General features: G+C 40.3%; 2 protein-coding genes across 2 annotated transcripts; one reads left to right on the forward strand and one right to left on the reverse strand.

Moving 5' to 3' along the window:
- The first annotated feature begins 11,156 nt into the window (after positions 1-11,156).
- Positions 11,157-13,321, forward strand: LOC141653742 (uncharacterized). Its single transcript, XM_074461587.1, has 3 exons — positions 11,157-11,402; positions 12,763-12,908; positions 13,038-13,321. The coding sequence occupies exons 1-3, from the start codon at positions 11,327-11,329 to the stop codon at positions 13,053-13,055; spliced, it is 240 nt and encodes a 79-aa protein (XP_074317688.1). The 5' UTR covers positions 11,157-11,326; the 3' UTR covers positions 13,056-13,321.
- Positions 13,322-13,972: 651 nt separating this feature from the next.
- LOC141653743 (NAD(P)H-quinone oxidoreductase subunit S, chloroplastic) lies at positions 13,973-15,117 on the reverse strand. Its single transcript, XM_074461588.1, has one exon. The coding sequence runs from the start codon at positions 14,939-14,941 to the stop codon at positions 14,183-14,185; it is 759 nt and encodes a 252-aa protein (XP_074317689.1). The 5' UTR covers positions 14,942-15,117; the 3' UTR covers positions 13,973-14,182.
- Positions 15,118-15,340: the final 223 nt, after the last annotated feature.

Consider the following 15,340-nt stretch of genomic DNA (forward strand, 5'->3'; position numbering starts at 1 on the left):
CGAGTGAGACTAACTCGATCGGATAGGTTTTTGACGATTTTGGACCAGAATCGCGTTTTGGGGCACTCGATCGAGTAGCTAGGGGTACTCGATCGAGTAGGGGGTCACTCGATCGAGTAGCCTAGATACTCGATCGAGTGGGTTAGAGATCAGAAGGTCTGTTTGGTTCTGGAGTTTGGGTACTCGATCGAGTACATAGGGGCACTCGATCGAGTAGCCCGTTACTCGATCGAGTGGGTTTGGATACTCGATCGAGTAGGTTCTGGGCAGCGAGTCTTCGTGTTTTGAAGTTTAGTACGCATGTTCATGTTTACCCTTTCTTATATACGTATAGTTTCAAGATGCCGCCAAAGAGAAATGCCTTGTATGCGAGAGCTGAGCTTATGACCGTGGATGACATCGTTAAGATGTTAGAACACCAGGATGCACTGACTGAGACCCTGAAGAAAGTGAACGAGGACAAGAATAAGGAAAAGGAGAAGGAAGTTGACCATGCTAAAGTCAGCCTCTATATTGCGAGGTTTAACCCGAAAGAGTACAAGGGAGTTGAGGAGCCTAACCTTCTTGATAGTTGGCTGAGGGAGATGGAGAATATACTAGATTTAGTCCATTGTCCGGATGAGATGAGAGTGGATCAGGCTGCATTTTATCTGAGGGAGGCAGCTGGCAAGTGGTGGGATTCGGTGAAGGTGAGTGCTAAGGAGTTGTATACCAACCAAGGGTTACCTGCTATACCTTGGGAGGAGTTTCGTAGGGCTGTGAGGAAGGAGTTCGTACCAGAACATGTGAGGAGTAAGTTGAGGGAGGAGTTTGATAAGTTTAAGATGACTGCTGAGATGTCTGTGGCTGAGTACTACAGGCAATTCAATGAGAAATCTAGGTATGCTGAGGACATGGGTTTGAGTGATGAGAATTTGGCTTTGAGGTTTGAGAGTGGACTAACCACGAAGACTATGGATAAGTTACCCGTGGGAGTCCTCACTGATGTGAAGGAAGCATATGAGAGGGCTGGGAGAGCTGAGAGACTAGTGGAGATGGCTCAGGAGAGGTCTGGTGGTGAGAAGAGGAAGTCGGAGAGCGAGGGTGGTGGCCAATCTAATTACAAGAAAGGCAACCACAATCAGTCTAAGGGGTTTTCTTCTGGATCTGGGTTTAGTGCTGGAGCGTCCTTTGGGCGAGGCCGTGGGAGTGCGAGTAATAGTTGGGGAGTGACATGCTTTGGATGTGGTGGCGTAGGCCACAAGAGACATGAGTGCACGAGTGCACCGGGATCTTTTCAGAGACCTGCACAGAGCTTTGCGAGCAACAGACCGGCGGGATCATGGCCAAACCGGGGAGGTCAGAGCTACCAGAGTGGAGGCAACCGCAACGGCGGTAATTCTTATCAGAAGACACCGATGAACAACAACAACAACAACAACCAAGGGTCGGGTGCTAAACCGACCGCATCAGCTAGTACTGTCCAGGGAGGTGGGCAGAAGACCAGTGGCAAGCTATTCATGATGGACAAGAAGGCAGCTGAGGAAGATGAGCATGTTATCACCGGTACATTCCTTGTTAATGGTATTCCTACGTTTGTTTTGTTTGATTCGGGGGCTTCTCAGTCGTTTGTGTCTTCGCGTCATGTGAAACAGTTGGGTTTGAGAGTATATGAGTCTGTTAGTGAGCAAGTTTTCATACCTTCGGGTGAGTCTGTACCATGTGGGAGGTTGTTTAGAGATGTATCCTTGATAGTTGGGCAAGTTGATTTCCCTGTAGACTTGCTAGAGTTCCCTTTTAACGGTTTTGAGATGATAGTTGGGATGGATTGGTTAGGAAAGTATAAAGCTAAGATAGACTGTCATCAAAAGAAAGTGTCCTTGAGAGGTCCTAAGGGTGTTAGTGTGTCTTCCTAGGGGTTTCTAGTCAAACCCAAAGTTAAGTTGATTGCATTGTCACCTTGAAGTCTTATTTGAGGAAGGGATGTCCTTTGATCTTATGCCATGTGAGAGATGACCGGATAGAGAGTCCGATAGTTGATGAGATACGAAGAGGGAGAGTTTCGACGTTTTTCGATGAGATTCCGGGGTTACCACCGAAGAGAGAGATAGATTTCACCGTTGAGTTGAAGCCAGGGACGGGGCCAATCTCTAAGGCACCGTATCGTATGGGTCCTAAGGAGATGGAGGAGCTTAGGAAGCGATTGGATGATCGATAGATAAGGGATACATTAGGCCAAGTGTATCGCCGTGGGGAGCACCAGTTCTGTTTGTGAAGAAGAAAGATGGAACCTTGAGGTTATGCATAGATTACAGAGAGTTGAACCGTGTGACGATAAAGAACAAGTATCCTTTGCCAAGGATAGATGACCTGTTTGATCAGTTGAGTGGCGCAACAGTCTTTTCTAAGATTGATTTGAGGTCGGGTACCATCAGGTGAAGATTAGAGAGGTGGACATACCGAAGACAGATTTCACGTCGAGGTATGGCCATTATGAATATGTGGTGATGCCATTTGGGTTGTCTAATGCGCTAGAAGCAGTGTTTATGGATTTGATGAATAGGATCTTTAGACAGTTCTTGGATCAGTTTGTAGTGGTGTTTATAGATGATATCTTAGTCTACTCTAAGACTAAGGAGGAGCATGAGGAACATTTGAGGATTGTATTGCAGACGTTGAGGGAGCATGAGTTATATGCTAAGTTGTCCAAGTGTGAGTTCTGGTTAGAGAAAGTTGCTTTTCTGGGGCATGTGATATCTAAAGATGGGGTAGCTGTAGATCCGGCGAAGATTGAGGCAGTGACAAAGTGGGAAGCACCAAAGAATGTTGCTGAGGTTAGGAGTTTCTTGGGTTTAGCTGGATACTACAGACGGTTTGTGAAAGATTTCTCCAAGATAGCTAGACCGATGACGGCGTTGATGAGGAAAGAGAACAGGTTTCGTTGGGATGAGGGTTGTGAGACGGCGTTCCAGACATTAAAGGAGCGTTTGACCACAGCTCCTGTCCTAGCATTGCCTGAAGGAAGCGAGAATTTTGAGGTTTATACCGATGCCTCGAAGAATGGGTTGGGATGTGTGTTGATGCAGAATGGTAAAGTGATTGCCTATGCTTCTAGGCAGTTGAAGCCTTATGAGGAGAATTACCCTACTCATGATCTGGAGTTGGGTGCAGTGGTGTTTGCTCTCAAGATTTGGAGACATTACCTGTATGGAGCGATCTTTAAGGTATTTTCGGATCATAAGAGTCTCAAGTACATCTTCACGCAGAAGGAGTTGAACATGAGACAGAGGAGGTGGATGGAGTTAATTGGCAACTACGACATGGAAATCATCTACCATGAAGGGAAGGCCAATGTGGTTGCTGATGCCTTGAGTAGGAAGAGTGTACATTCCTTGTGTACAGCTCTATCTTTGATGAGGTTGAGGGATGAGGTAGCGAGCTTTGGGATTCATATGATGCAGAAAGGGGATGCCATGGGTGATATGACAGTACATATGGAGTTTTATGATGACATTCGAGGTAAACAGGCTTTGGACCCTAAGATAGTTGAGTGGAGAGCTGGGGTAGAGAAAGGGACAGTGTCCCGGTTTTCGATACATACAGATGGTAGTTTGAGGTTCGATGGTAGGTGGTGTGTTCCTAATGATGAGGAGTTGAAAAAGACAATCATGACTGAAGCACATTGCACACCATATTCAGTTCATCCAGGTGGAGACAAGCTTTACAAAGATTTGAAGAAAACGTTTTGGTGGCCTGGGATGAAGAAAGAGACAGCTGAGTTTGTGTCCCGTTGTTTGACATGCCAGAGAGTTAAAGGTGAACAAAGAAGACCACAAGGTAAGATTCAGTCGTTAGAGGTGCCTGAGTGGAAGTGGGAATCCATTTCCATGGATTTTATTGTGGGTTTGCCAAAGAGTCAACAAGGTAACAACATGATTTGGGTGATAGTGGATCGCTTGACCAAGTCAGCTCACTTTGTTCCAATGAAAGATACATGGACTAAGGCACAATTGGCTATGGCCTATCGAAAGAACGTGCTTAAGTTACATGGAGTCCCTAAGGACATAGTGTCTGACAGAGATGCGAGGTTTATATCGAGGTTTTGGAAGGAGTTGCAGGAATCGTTGGGAACAGCTTTGAAGATGAGTACAGCATTTCATCCTGCGACAGATGGGCAGACTGAGAGAACAATCAAGACGTTGGAGGACATGTTGAGAGCATGTGTGATGGATTTTGGTGGTAGCTGGGAGCAGAGGTTGGACTTGATAGAGTTTTCTTACAACAACAGCTACCACACTAGCATTGGTATGGCACCGTTTGAGGCTTTGTATGGGAGGAGATGTAGGAGTCCAATCTGTTGGGACGATAGTGCGGAGGCAGTGGTTTTAGGACCAGGGATGGTGCATGAGATGGTTGAACAGATTAAGATGATCAGGGAAAGGATGAGAGCAGCTCAGGATCGACAGAAGAGTTATGCAGATCTACATCGCCGGGATATAGAGTTTCAGGTTGGGGATAAAGTTCTTCTGAAAGTGTCTCCTATGCGCGGAGTTATGAGATTTGGGAAGAAAGGCAAGTTAAGTCAGAAGTTTATAGGGCCTTATGAGATCTTAGAGCGAGTTGGAGAGGTTGCTTATCGTCTGGCTTTACCTGCTGCGTTAGAGAGAGTGCATAATGTGTTTCATGTATCGCAGCTGCGGAAGTATGTGAGTGACCCGTCACATGTGTTAGAGGCAGAGAGTTTAGAGCTAGATGAGTCCTTGTCATATCTTGAGGTACCTAAGCAGATCCTAGACCGAAAAGTTAGAAAGACTAGGAGTGGTGAGACAGTTTTGCTTAAGATCCTATGGTCGAACCACGAGACCGAGGAAGCTACATGGGAAGCCGAGGATATCATGAAAGAACGCTACCCTTTCCTTTTTGATCAGGTATGTATGGTTACGGGGACGTAACCTTGTTTCTTTTAGGGGGGTAGGAGATGATCGCGAGAGTTTTTAGGAGTTTTATACACCTTTTATATGTTGTGTCGGGATGTTGTCTTGGGTTTGTATCATGTTTTTGTTTGATGGTTGAGTCGGGAATGTTGAGGGAGTACCTTTGATTTTGGTAGTGGTTTGAACTTCGGGGACGAAGTTCTTTTTAAGGAGGGAAGACTGTAATACTCCGTATTTATGGTCTTGGGGGTACTCTATCGAGTAGCCCTTACTCTGTCGAGTAAGGGTATGTTGCAGAATAAAATAGTTTCGACTGTTGGGCACTCGATCGAGTAGTGGGGCACTCGATCGAGTAGGGGTACTCGATCGAGTACCTTGGGTACTCGATCGAGTGTCCGGTTTATCGGGGGTTTTTCTCGGGTTTTGTTAATTACGCGATTAAGGTATTTAAATCAATTCGTCTTCATTCTAAATCACTTTTACCAAAACCTAAAACCTGTTTAAGAGAGAAAGCAACTTGTCTTCTTCCTAATCGCGTTCTTGACAATTCCCGGAGTTCAGACGGTCGGATTGCGTTGTAGTTTGTGTCGTTGGATTCCTTACGTCGAGGGTAAGCTTTTAATATAATTTATATACTGTTTTGTTAAGATTGATGAAACCCTAATTTGGGATTTGGGGATTGTTATGTGTAGTATTTGAATAGTAGTCTTTATGTGTAATATGTTAGGAGGAGAATTCATAGAAGAGGCGTTTTGAGACAGCTGTAGATACCGTCTGCGTGTTGTGCTTTCCAGGTAGGATTTCCTACTCAGTATTAGTCCCATAATGGGATATTGGTGATATGCTGTAATTAGTTGGTTGATTTATGATGATTGTAATTGTAATTGTGATTGTGGTTGTGGTTGTGGTTGTGTTTGTGATGGTTCTCGAGATGCGTTCTCGGCTGAGTGGGGTCACTTGCGGGAGTGATCTCACGCCCTAGTTTCGCCTTCTGTGGAACCCGCCACAGAAGGGATGTGCACATTAATGAGCAGGGTTATCGCTCGTACGATGAGCGGGGCTTAGGTGGAACGGTGCGGTCCCCATCTGGCGTAATGGTCGGGTGATCGGTGGACGATCGAGTGATTCGAGATGGTTGGTTGGTGTGTGTGTGTGTGTGCGGTTCTACTGTCTATTTGTCTTATTGTCGTTATGTATATTGATTGTGTGATTAGTACCGACCGGTGTTGTTTTGTAAACTGCGGTGATCCATTCGGGGATGGTGAGCAGATATTGAGCGTGTATTGAGATGAAATCGGGATAGCTGGGATGGCCACGACATGACGATAGAGTCTTCCGCTGTAGTTTAATATTTATTTACGTTTCAGTTGAGAACAGTTAGTTTGGAATAATGTATCGTACTTTTAGTTTGGTTTCAAGGATTGTATTCATTCATTAAAGTATTTATAATAAATGTTGTTTCTGTTTTGTCTATTTGATTATCATGCCTCGGGCAACCGAGATGGTGATGTCTTCATACCTGAGTGGTCCTGGTAAGGCACTCGGAGTATGGGGGTGTTACAGTTTCCGTCATATTGATGCTAATACGGACTCTCTGAGCCTAGCCTTACAAATTGGGGGAGTTGTTGCCCTAAGTCACGATGTCAAGATCATCCTTCATAGTATTAAAGATTTGATCTTCTTATGTCATTGTTTCACTATAAGTCACTGTCCTAGGTAGAGTAGGCAATGGGCCGTGCTGGGCCGGCCCGCGTGTCGGCCCATCGTGCCTTCTTCCAAAATTGGCCCGGCCCAGGCACGGATATTGGGCTCCTCGGGCCGTGCCGTGCCAGGCCCGCTAATCCAAACCTACGCCGCGGCCCGCTCAAGGCACGGCCATTTTCGTGCTCGGGCCGTGCCTGGCTCATGGGCTTTCCGTGCCTTGTCCGTGGGCCGGCCCATGTGCTTTAATATTTTTTTTATTTAAAAAAAACGTTATATAATTGATATATTTTTAGTACTTTTTGTTTAATAAATAACTAGTTTAGACCCCGTGCATTATATGCACGGTATTTAAAGTTTTAATATTTTTATAAAATTATTTATATAATATTGATATCTTATCATTGTTTATATTTGTCATCATTATATTTTGCTTGGATAAATAAAAGTTAAAACTGAAAATTAGTTAAGAGAATTGAGTCATGAGTTAAAATATATTCTAATAAAAATATTTTTATAGCATAAAACTAATGAATTTCAATTTATATTTTTTTTTTCAATTTTCTTTGTCACGAAAGTAATAACAACGATCGTTTTATACAGAATATGGGTCAACTCATCATCTAGTAATATGAATAATAAAAGATTTAGCAATTTATACTTTTATATCAAATTTTTTATTTTAATTAAAATAATATAGTTTAGAGTTTAATAAAAATAATATAGTTTAATGAAAAGATTAATTTTAATGAAAATATAATAGATTAATTAAATTGTCATTGTTAGTTTTCTTATTTAGGGAATGAATATAATTATATCATTAATTTCCTTATTTAAGAATATGCTTTTTAGCGGGAAAATGATGGAATTCGCCTATTCATTTAGTAAATAGGGGATGATTAATGGTTTAAATATATATTTTATTAAATATTAATGTACTTTTTGTTTAATAAATGATAATTAATGGTTTAAATATATATTTTATTAAATATTAATGTACTTTTTGTTTAATAAATAATGATCAACGGGTCATTCTTCGTGCCGGACCGTGCCAAGCCCGTCGTGCCTTGTCCGTGCCGGGCTCCACCGTGCCTAGGCACGGATTTTTGAAGAAAATCGCGCTGGAGCTCGTTTCAAGCCCAGTCGTGCCGTGCTCGTGCTTCTTCGATTTTCTCACCTGGCCGTGCTTGGCCGTGCCGCCCACCGGCCCGCGGCCCTTTATGCCAACTCTAGTCCTAGGTCTCTTAATAAGATTCTTTCACGCCATCGCATCAAAGGAAGCAAGGACATGAGCAGTCTATCGTAATTGTCAAAAAAAAAAAACACGGAGCAACCAATGGTGCCGACAATAAGTTGGGTTGACAACTACGGAGAAGAAGTTAGAACAAATTTTGCAACTAACGTAGCAGGAGCAGGTTTTGCTACTACTGTGTGTGTTACTCGTGATATTATCGTCGTGTACTCGTCATGTATATGTAGGTCCAGCAACAATGTGGGGGTTAGACCTTATCAAGTTATACAAATGGTATTGGGTCAAGTAGTATATCATCTGTATAAATAAAACAAGTTTTTTTTGTTAATGTCTAAGTATTTTGTTTTTATCTTATTAAGTATATGTAATGTGTTATTTGACCTGTTTTAATCTTAAGATAGATAATTTCGTCTTAATGAGAATTTGTGCATAGATTTTGTATTCTAGTCAAAGTGTGTACGTAAATTATTCAATGCCTCATAATATTACACACTCATTGCACACTCCTACTGTCCTACACAATTTGTGTCTAGCTATATATAATCCCCCACCATCTCTCCACTTTCTTCAATTATATTGCTTACCACAAGTTCCTAAAACATTCCAAAATCAGCCTTACAAATAAAATCATATTATTAAAATCATGGGAAATTGCGTGGATTCTGGGATTAAGGGAATTGAAGAAGAGAAAAATAAAATAGAAATTGGAGGAAGGGAGGTGAAGTTAATCAAGGAAGGTAAAGGAGTAAAAGTGAAGATGGTGTTAACCAAAAAAGAGCTACAATGGTTGATGCTCCAATTAAAGAATCGGTCCGAATGCCGGGCAACCCGAATAGAAGATTTGTTAGGAGGATTAAACAAGGCAAAAAAGAGACTAGTTGTTAATCATGCTTGGAAACCTTCTCTTCGTAGTATTACTGAGATTTCTGAAATGCTTTGATTTCATTTTCTCCTTTTCTTTTTCTTTTTTTTTCCCTTTTTTTTAAGATTTTAGTAGCTTCGGGGTGCTACTTCTCTTGCTGTGATTTTGTTTGGTTAGATGTGTAAATGTGTAATTAATTTTCCAAATTATTTAGACGAGAGATAGAATAAGTGGCCTTCATTTTTTTTTGTGAGGAAAAGGATCGCCTCTTCATATTAACAACCACAAGATATCAGTCTCGTATGAATTTAAATCGAGTAAATAACTAAACCAAGGTAATTAAGAAAGTGCAATTGGTTATGTACTTATGTACTACTGTAAGCCTTTTTATTTTAAAGATCCTTTGAATTATAATGGCAGTTATTCCTAAAATTTAAAGTCATCCAATAATATTCGCCCTTAAATTTTCCATAATTATATTGTAAGAGAGCTCCTATAACACAAAGTCACAAAGTTTGTTTCGTAAGAGACAACCAAGACAGGGATGTTAAAGAGGAGGACCAAGATATAACATGGGGTGGCCCAAGAGTAGAAGTATTTTACCAATTCACAAGAGATCTATTTCTCATGTGCCTTGTCCATGTGATTATCGTCCCATGAATGTGTGGTAATGCTTACGGACGTCTTACTCACCGTGTCAATTTATGTTTTGAGTTTATCTTTAAAAAAATTAAGTTGGGTTATACTTGGCTGGAAGCTAAGATCTGTGTTTACTTCACATTTTCTATTCCTACTATAAACCAATAAATAAATGCTCTTATGAGAAAATATAAGCCAGACATAAGTGCTTAAAGGTGTATCATTGAAACAAAAACAAGTCCGGACAAGCTCTCAAGTCTCAACCAAAACCTTTTGCTACACACTAGTAGAAAAAACTCCGGCTCATCCATGACAGAGATTTTCCCACAAATTTCTTTAGAAAAGTAACATGGATAGTGCCACTTGCATATTGTGAGATGGAACACCCCATAGATAATGGCACTTGCATATTGTGAGATGGACACTATCCGTCTTCAGCTTTTGACGGATAGTGCCCGTCTTCAATGAGAATTTGTGTTCCTTGTAATACTCCACTTAACCGAATACGTTAGTCAGGTGGGGTAACCCCTTGAAGAGGTCCACTAATAGACTCAATCTTTTGACGAAGTAGGTTTTTGTAATAATCCTAAAACCCAAATACCACTTGATTTATTCCATGTTGGATATTGTCATTCATATCCTTAATACCTCCTGTAACCTGTATGTCTCCTTTCAGATATCATAGAAAAGAAATATTTAGAGCAACTATCAGAGGAGTGAATGTGCTTAATTTAGCCCTTTATTATAAAATACGGAACTCTGCTTTCTTCAAATTACTACTCCCTCCATTCAACTCCACTTTGCAACATTGCTTTTTGCGCGGGTATTAAGAAACGGATTAAAAAAACTATTAAAAATACATAGGGAAAGGGAATGGTGGGGTTAAAGATATTAAAAAAAATATAAAGGTGAGTTTTATGGTGGATTTGTGTGGGGTATGAATGGCATTTTTTGTAAATATAGATTTTCAATAAGGATAGAAAGGTCTTTTACATGTCCAAATAAGGAAACCTGTAAAGTGGAGTTGAATGGACGGAAATAGAATACTTGTAAAGTGGAGTTGAATGGAGGGACTATAATCTTTGACCAATACCTTTTCGTCCTGAATGGGATTAACAGAAAAAGGATTCAGGAATAAGTTAGCATGATAGTTTAACAATAAAAAACGTGAGACAGTCCTAACTCTTAGTATAGAAAAAGATAACTCATATATTAGTATTGAATGAATAATTTTTTTTTTTTTTGATGACGAGGGGGTAGTCGAACCCGGGACCTCTCAACTCCTGCATTTCTGCAAGCTTCAAGGTTTAACCCGGCTACCACTGGACTAACACCACTTGGTTTGAATGAATAATTTATTTCATATATAAAAGTGGATAGTTTACGGATTGTCTTATTTTATAAATCGTGTTAATTTTAATTGATAAGTTGTTAACAAGTTTAACATAAATGAATTTAATACGAAGTATAAGTTAATTTAAAGTTTCTGAACTGAACCTATAGATCTGAACTGAACTTAATTTTACTGAATTTTTTTAAACTAAACTTATAAAATCTAAACTGACCTAAATATAATTTTGCTGAACTTTTCTAAACTGAACTTAAAAAAAAAAAAAAAAAAAAAAAAAAAAAAAAAAGCTACTTTGCAAAAGAAAATGGCCCAAGTCAATAAATGGTGAAGGCTACTTTCGTCATGCTAAAAAACATATCACGTGGCCCCGTTAACTTGCCACGTGAATTTATGGGCACCCAAATAATTAGGGACACTAAATTGTTGGGCTTGCGGCTAACCTAGGTAGGTGACGTTGAGAGTTGAAAGCCAGAGGCCCAATTTCCCGTACATGTTAGGCATGTTCATGTAGAAGGCGTGTCTCCAATCTGCTTGAAATTTCATTGATTCATTCATTGTTTCAAGTCGCAAGTCGCAATTCGCAATTCGCAATTCGCAATTCAAGAAAGATGGGAGGAGCAGCACACGCTTTGAAGAGGATTCCTCGTATCAAGTTCCCTCAACGTCATCCTCCTAAACCACAAGGTTCCTTCTTCCTCTTTCTTTTACTTTCTCCTTTTTTAATTTAATTGCAATTCGCATCACAAACTTGTTAGGGTTTATAGATTTGCTGTTACTGTTTCCGATTTTTCAAATTCATGCATTCCCACTCCAATATTCCTTTTTATTTGCTTGATAGAGATTTGTAAATTGGAAGTATTGGACATGTCGATTCGCGACTTGAGGTTGAGGGCTGATTCAATTTCAATATGTATGCCCTCTACCACCATTTTTTGTTGAATTGAGGAACTTCCCCTTTATCAATTAACCACATTTGATCCAATATTAGATAGGAACCTTATGTAGGCTCTCATTAGTCAGAATTCAAATACTTATGAATAGTCGTCATCGATTCTTCCAAAAGGGTATTAGAATGGGACCTGAGTGAGGAAGGAGCGACAATCACTATTCTAACTCTTTTTCGGGGATTCCATCCACAAATACAGCGAGGTGTCCTACTCCAAGTATTATACCCATTTCCATCATCTTAACTGTAATTTGTGAATCATGAGCTAAAGGTTTCCGTCTTATATGGGTGGTTAGATTGTGGGTGAAACTTTTATTATAAGATACTCCTCCGTCCGATTGTTGTCGCTTTGGTTTTGCGCGAAAGCAAAGGAAAGAGGAGAGCCAATTACTAAATGACAAGTGGAACAAATTGAGTGTGAATGATCAAATTCTTCATCAAGTTCATTCTTAAAATAGAAAAAGAACAACAAACGAGACACCCCGATATGGAAAAGACAACAAACGAATTTAAGGATGGAGATCTTAGATAAGCTTGTATCTGAATAACTGTTCTATCGCAGTTCTTTTCCTTACCGGTTTGTATTAGCTTTTATTAGTCATGATTCATGAGTCATCCCATTAATTAATTCAATTACGGTTACTCAAATGACTAACTACTGTAACCACTGCTGCATCCAGCATCGTCCATGATCTATTTTTGATTGCTTGAAATTGAAACTATTACTATGCACAAGTAGGCTATTAATAAAACACAAGCTAAGGACCCATCTTATGTAAAAGACCATCAACGACCATGCCCCTTGCTTTTCATCAAGAAATTAGCAAATGTTTAAACATGATGTGCCTTCACGCCACGTACTTTTTGATAACCTGCATATATTTTCATCTCTTGATTTTCCGAATTCAGAGTGAGGCTAAGTGGGTAACATAAGTTATGAAATTGTTTGTCACTTTGTTGTGGTCTTTGCGTTTTTGATGATGGTGTTCTGTTTTTAGAAATGGTCTGTAACTTATGGATTGGCTAGTATTAACCACTTAATAGCCTGTTGCTGATTCTTTTTCCTTTCATCTACCTTTTATCAATAATTATTGCTAGGTACTTCTCCTTCAACGCAAGATGACGGTTTGAAGGCATTCCTTTCAAAGTCAATCTCAGGAAACTCTACCTTGTCTGCTTCTGGGAAGGCTTCTGATCAGCCCAAACGAACACCACTCTCAAATGAGGAGATAGAGGCAGTACTGGTATTCACTTTCTCCTGAAACCATTCTTTTATTTTTTTACCTTTTCCTCCCTTCTCCCTCCAAGCGTTCTCCAAGATGCCTATCTCTCTTTGATCATTTTTGCGTGCCTCTTTTGCTTTGTATTTGCAGTTGGGCGGCTGCTTCTAATTTGATCAAATAAGGCTCGTGGCACTTGGATATTATTTTGCTCATGTTCTGTCGATACAATGGTGAATTTAACTACCTTATTATTATTATTATTGTAGTGGTTGTTTTGAGCTTTCAGTTCGAAGGTAGGATACCTCTGATAAACTGGCTGAAGCACATTGGCATGATATTTTTTCTTCCCCAATTGATGTATACTTGATCATATCTTTGAAATACTCTATTCTGATTTGATGCTATATTTGACTGCATAGTCGGTTTTGCGGCAACACAATGTGATGTGCTTCTTCTGTTCGTAACTTGATGATGTAGTTTGGTTGATAGAAAGATTTAAGTTTGCTTAGAGGTGTACTATGTATGACTGCTTCTGCCTACCAAGTCTTTGTTTAGTTGTAAAGTTAGATATAACAACATTATTCTAGTACCTCAAGGGCTTCCTTCCGCAAGCTGCTGGGTAAGGGGCAAGGGAGTTGAGTCATACCCTTGGGCTTACAACACAAAGAAGTTGTTTCCGGATGACTGTGAAAAGAAATTGCACCAGGAACTGTATGGAACAAATGTCACTTCACGTTAAAACAAGTGTAGTGAGTTTAGTGAGTCAATTTGCTATATTCCATTATTCCATCATATTCCAAAACCAAAGAAGAACGAGTCTTTGACTCCAATGGAAATGGAAATGGAAATGGAAATGGAAAATGGTTGTAGCATGAGATATATATGGTAGTTTAGAATTCCCATTTGTAGCCAAACAACGAAGGTTGTGTGAGTGAAAGGCCCTCTCCAATGGTTGGTTTTAAATCTGTTGTCACGGTGTGGTTCTGCTTTGTGAGATATACAGTTGACATTACTGCAATTAAGCGTCTTGAGGGCGTAGAACATGTAAACAATGAATGAACTATACGTATATCTACACATTAGCATTAGTGAGCAGAAAGCAAATATCTCAATGGTGAAAGTCTAGAAGCTGCTTGGTTATTTACCTGGTAAAACTTCTCAGTGAGATAAGCTCCAGGTTTAGTACTGTACAAACAAGACAGATAAGTTGGGAGGTAGTACTGTACAAACAAGACAGATAAGTTGGGAGGTAAAAACACTGGGGTTGACTGAAACATTTTCGATTTTTCATTAGTTCATTGCTTGTTGAGCATTTCTTGCTGCTTGAGCATTTCAATCATTGGCTCGAGGACGACCGATTTAGGATTAACCATTGGAGGGCCTTTCTCTCTTCTCTCAAGCTCCTCAAGCCTGAAGGTAACCAGCCTGTCCCAATTCCCTCCTTCAAAGAGCACTCCTGCCTTTCCATCTGTAATCCTCTGAACAATTCCACAATACATGTAGAATGGGTTTTTTTTGTTCTTAACGATGGCGATCATCCCTGGTAGTAACATCGGCAGCTCAGGTGTTTTGGGCTTTTTAGTCGAACCAAGGACCGACTTCAATTGGTCATCTTCTTCTCCTTTCTTTGGTGGCGGAGGTGGGTTTTTCTCTAGAAACTCCCGGAGTCCCTTTTCACCTCCTGGAAACCCACCTGTTAAGCCTAACATCTCCTTCTCAAATGCATCTTCTGATATCCCTCCTAGTTTTGAACTTTTGTTCTCAGTATCACCAGGTTGGGCCTCCTCATTTCCGTCGCTTGTTTGTGGCTGAATTTGGGTGTCTTTCTTGAGCTCTTCTAGGAGCCCTGCCTCACCATTGCATAAACCTCGGCCACCCAAGATCTGAAAGAGGTCAAATTTCGCGCTCACTGTTGGCTTATATTTTATTCCTTTGTTGCATGTTGAAGCGAATGATCTACGAGTTAGTAGTTTTATGTTGTTTTGGCCTAGAAACTGTGATTTGTGATGTATGGGAGCTCGTATAGTTGAAGGTGATATTGACGAAGACGCCATGTTTAGCAGATGTAGTTAGCAGCACCTTAGCAGAGAAGAAAGGAAAAAGAGGGGGGAAAAGAGTAACAATCTTTAATCTGATTTCTGACCACATGATAATAGTTAGTGGGGTTGATACGCGATAGAGTGATATCTAGCTTCCACCACTTACATAGTTGTGTTTGCTACTTCTCTAGCACGACACTGGCTCTCTATGATTTCTTCCTTTTTATATAGTCACCCCATTTCACTTTAGAGTACCACTCTGTTTTTGTCTTATCTAACCACATTGATAGTACTTGATCAGTTGTAATCTTGTAACGGGTATGTCCGTCACATGGGAGACTTGCTGCACAAACAGTTTATTGTCCTACTTTTCATTTTGGAAAAATTTAAGAAATAGAGGTAAAATTACTACTC

This window comes from Silene latifolia, chromosome 4 (assembly GCF_048544455.1).
Source record: "Silene latifolia isolate original U9 population chromosome 4, ASM4854445v1, whole genome shotgun sequence".
In the NCBI taxonomy this organism is placed as follows: Eukaryota; Viridiplantae; Streptophyta; class Magnoliopsida; order Caryophyllales; family Caryophyllaceae; genus Silene; species Silene latifolia.

Coding starts and splice junctions, on each gene's coding strand:
- LOC141653742 (XM_074461587.1), top strand. CDS start 11,327: ATGGGAGGAGCAGCACACGCTTTGAAGAGGATTCCTCGTATCAAGTTC. Junction 11,403..12,762: donor TCATCCTCCTAAACCACAAG/GTTCCTTCTTCC, acceptor AATTATTGCTAG/GTACTTCTCCTTCAACGCAA.
- LOC141653743 (XM_074461588.1), bottom strand. CDS start 14,941: ATGGCGTCTTCGTCAATATCACCTTCAACTATACGAGCTCCCATACAT.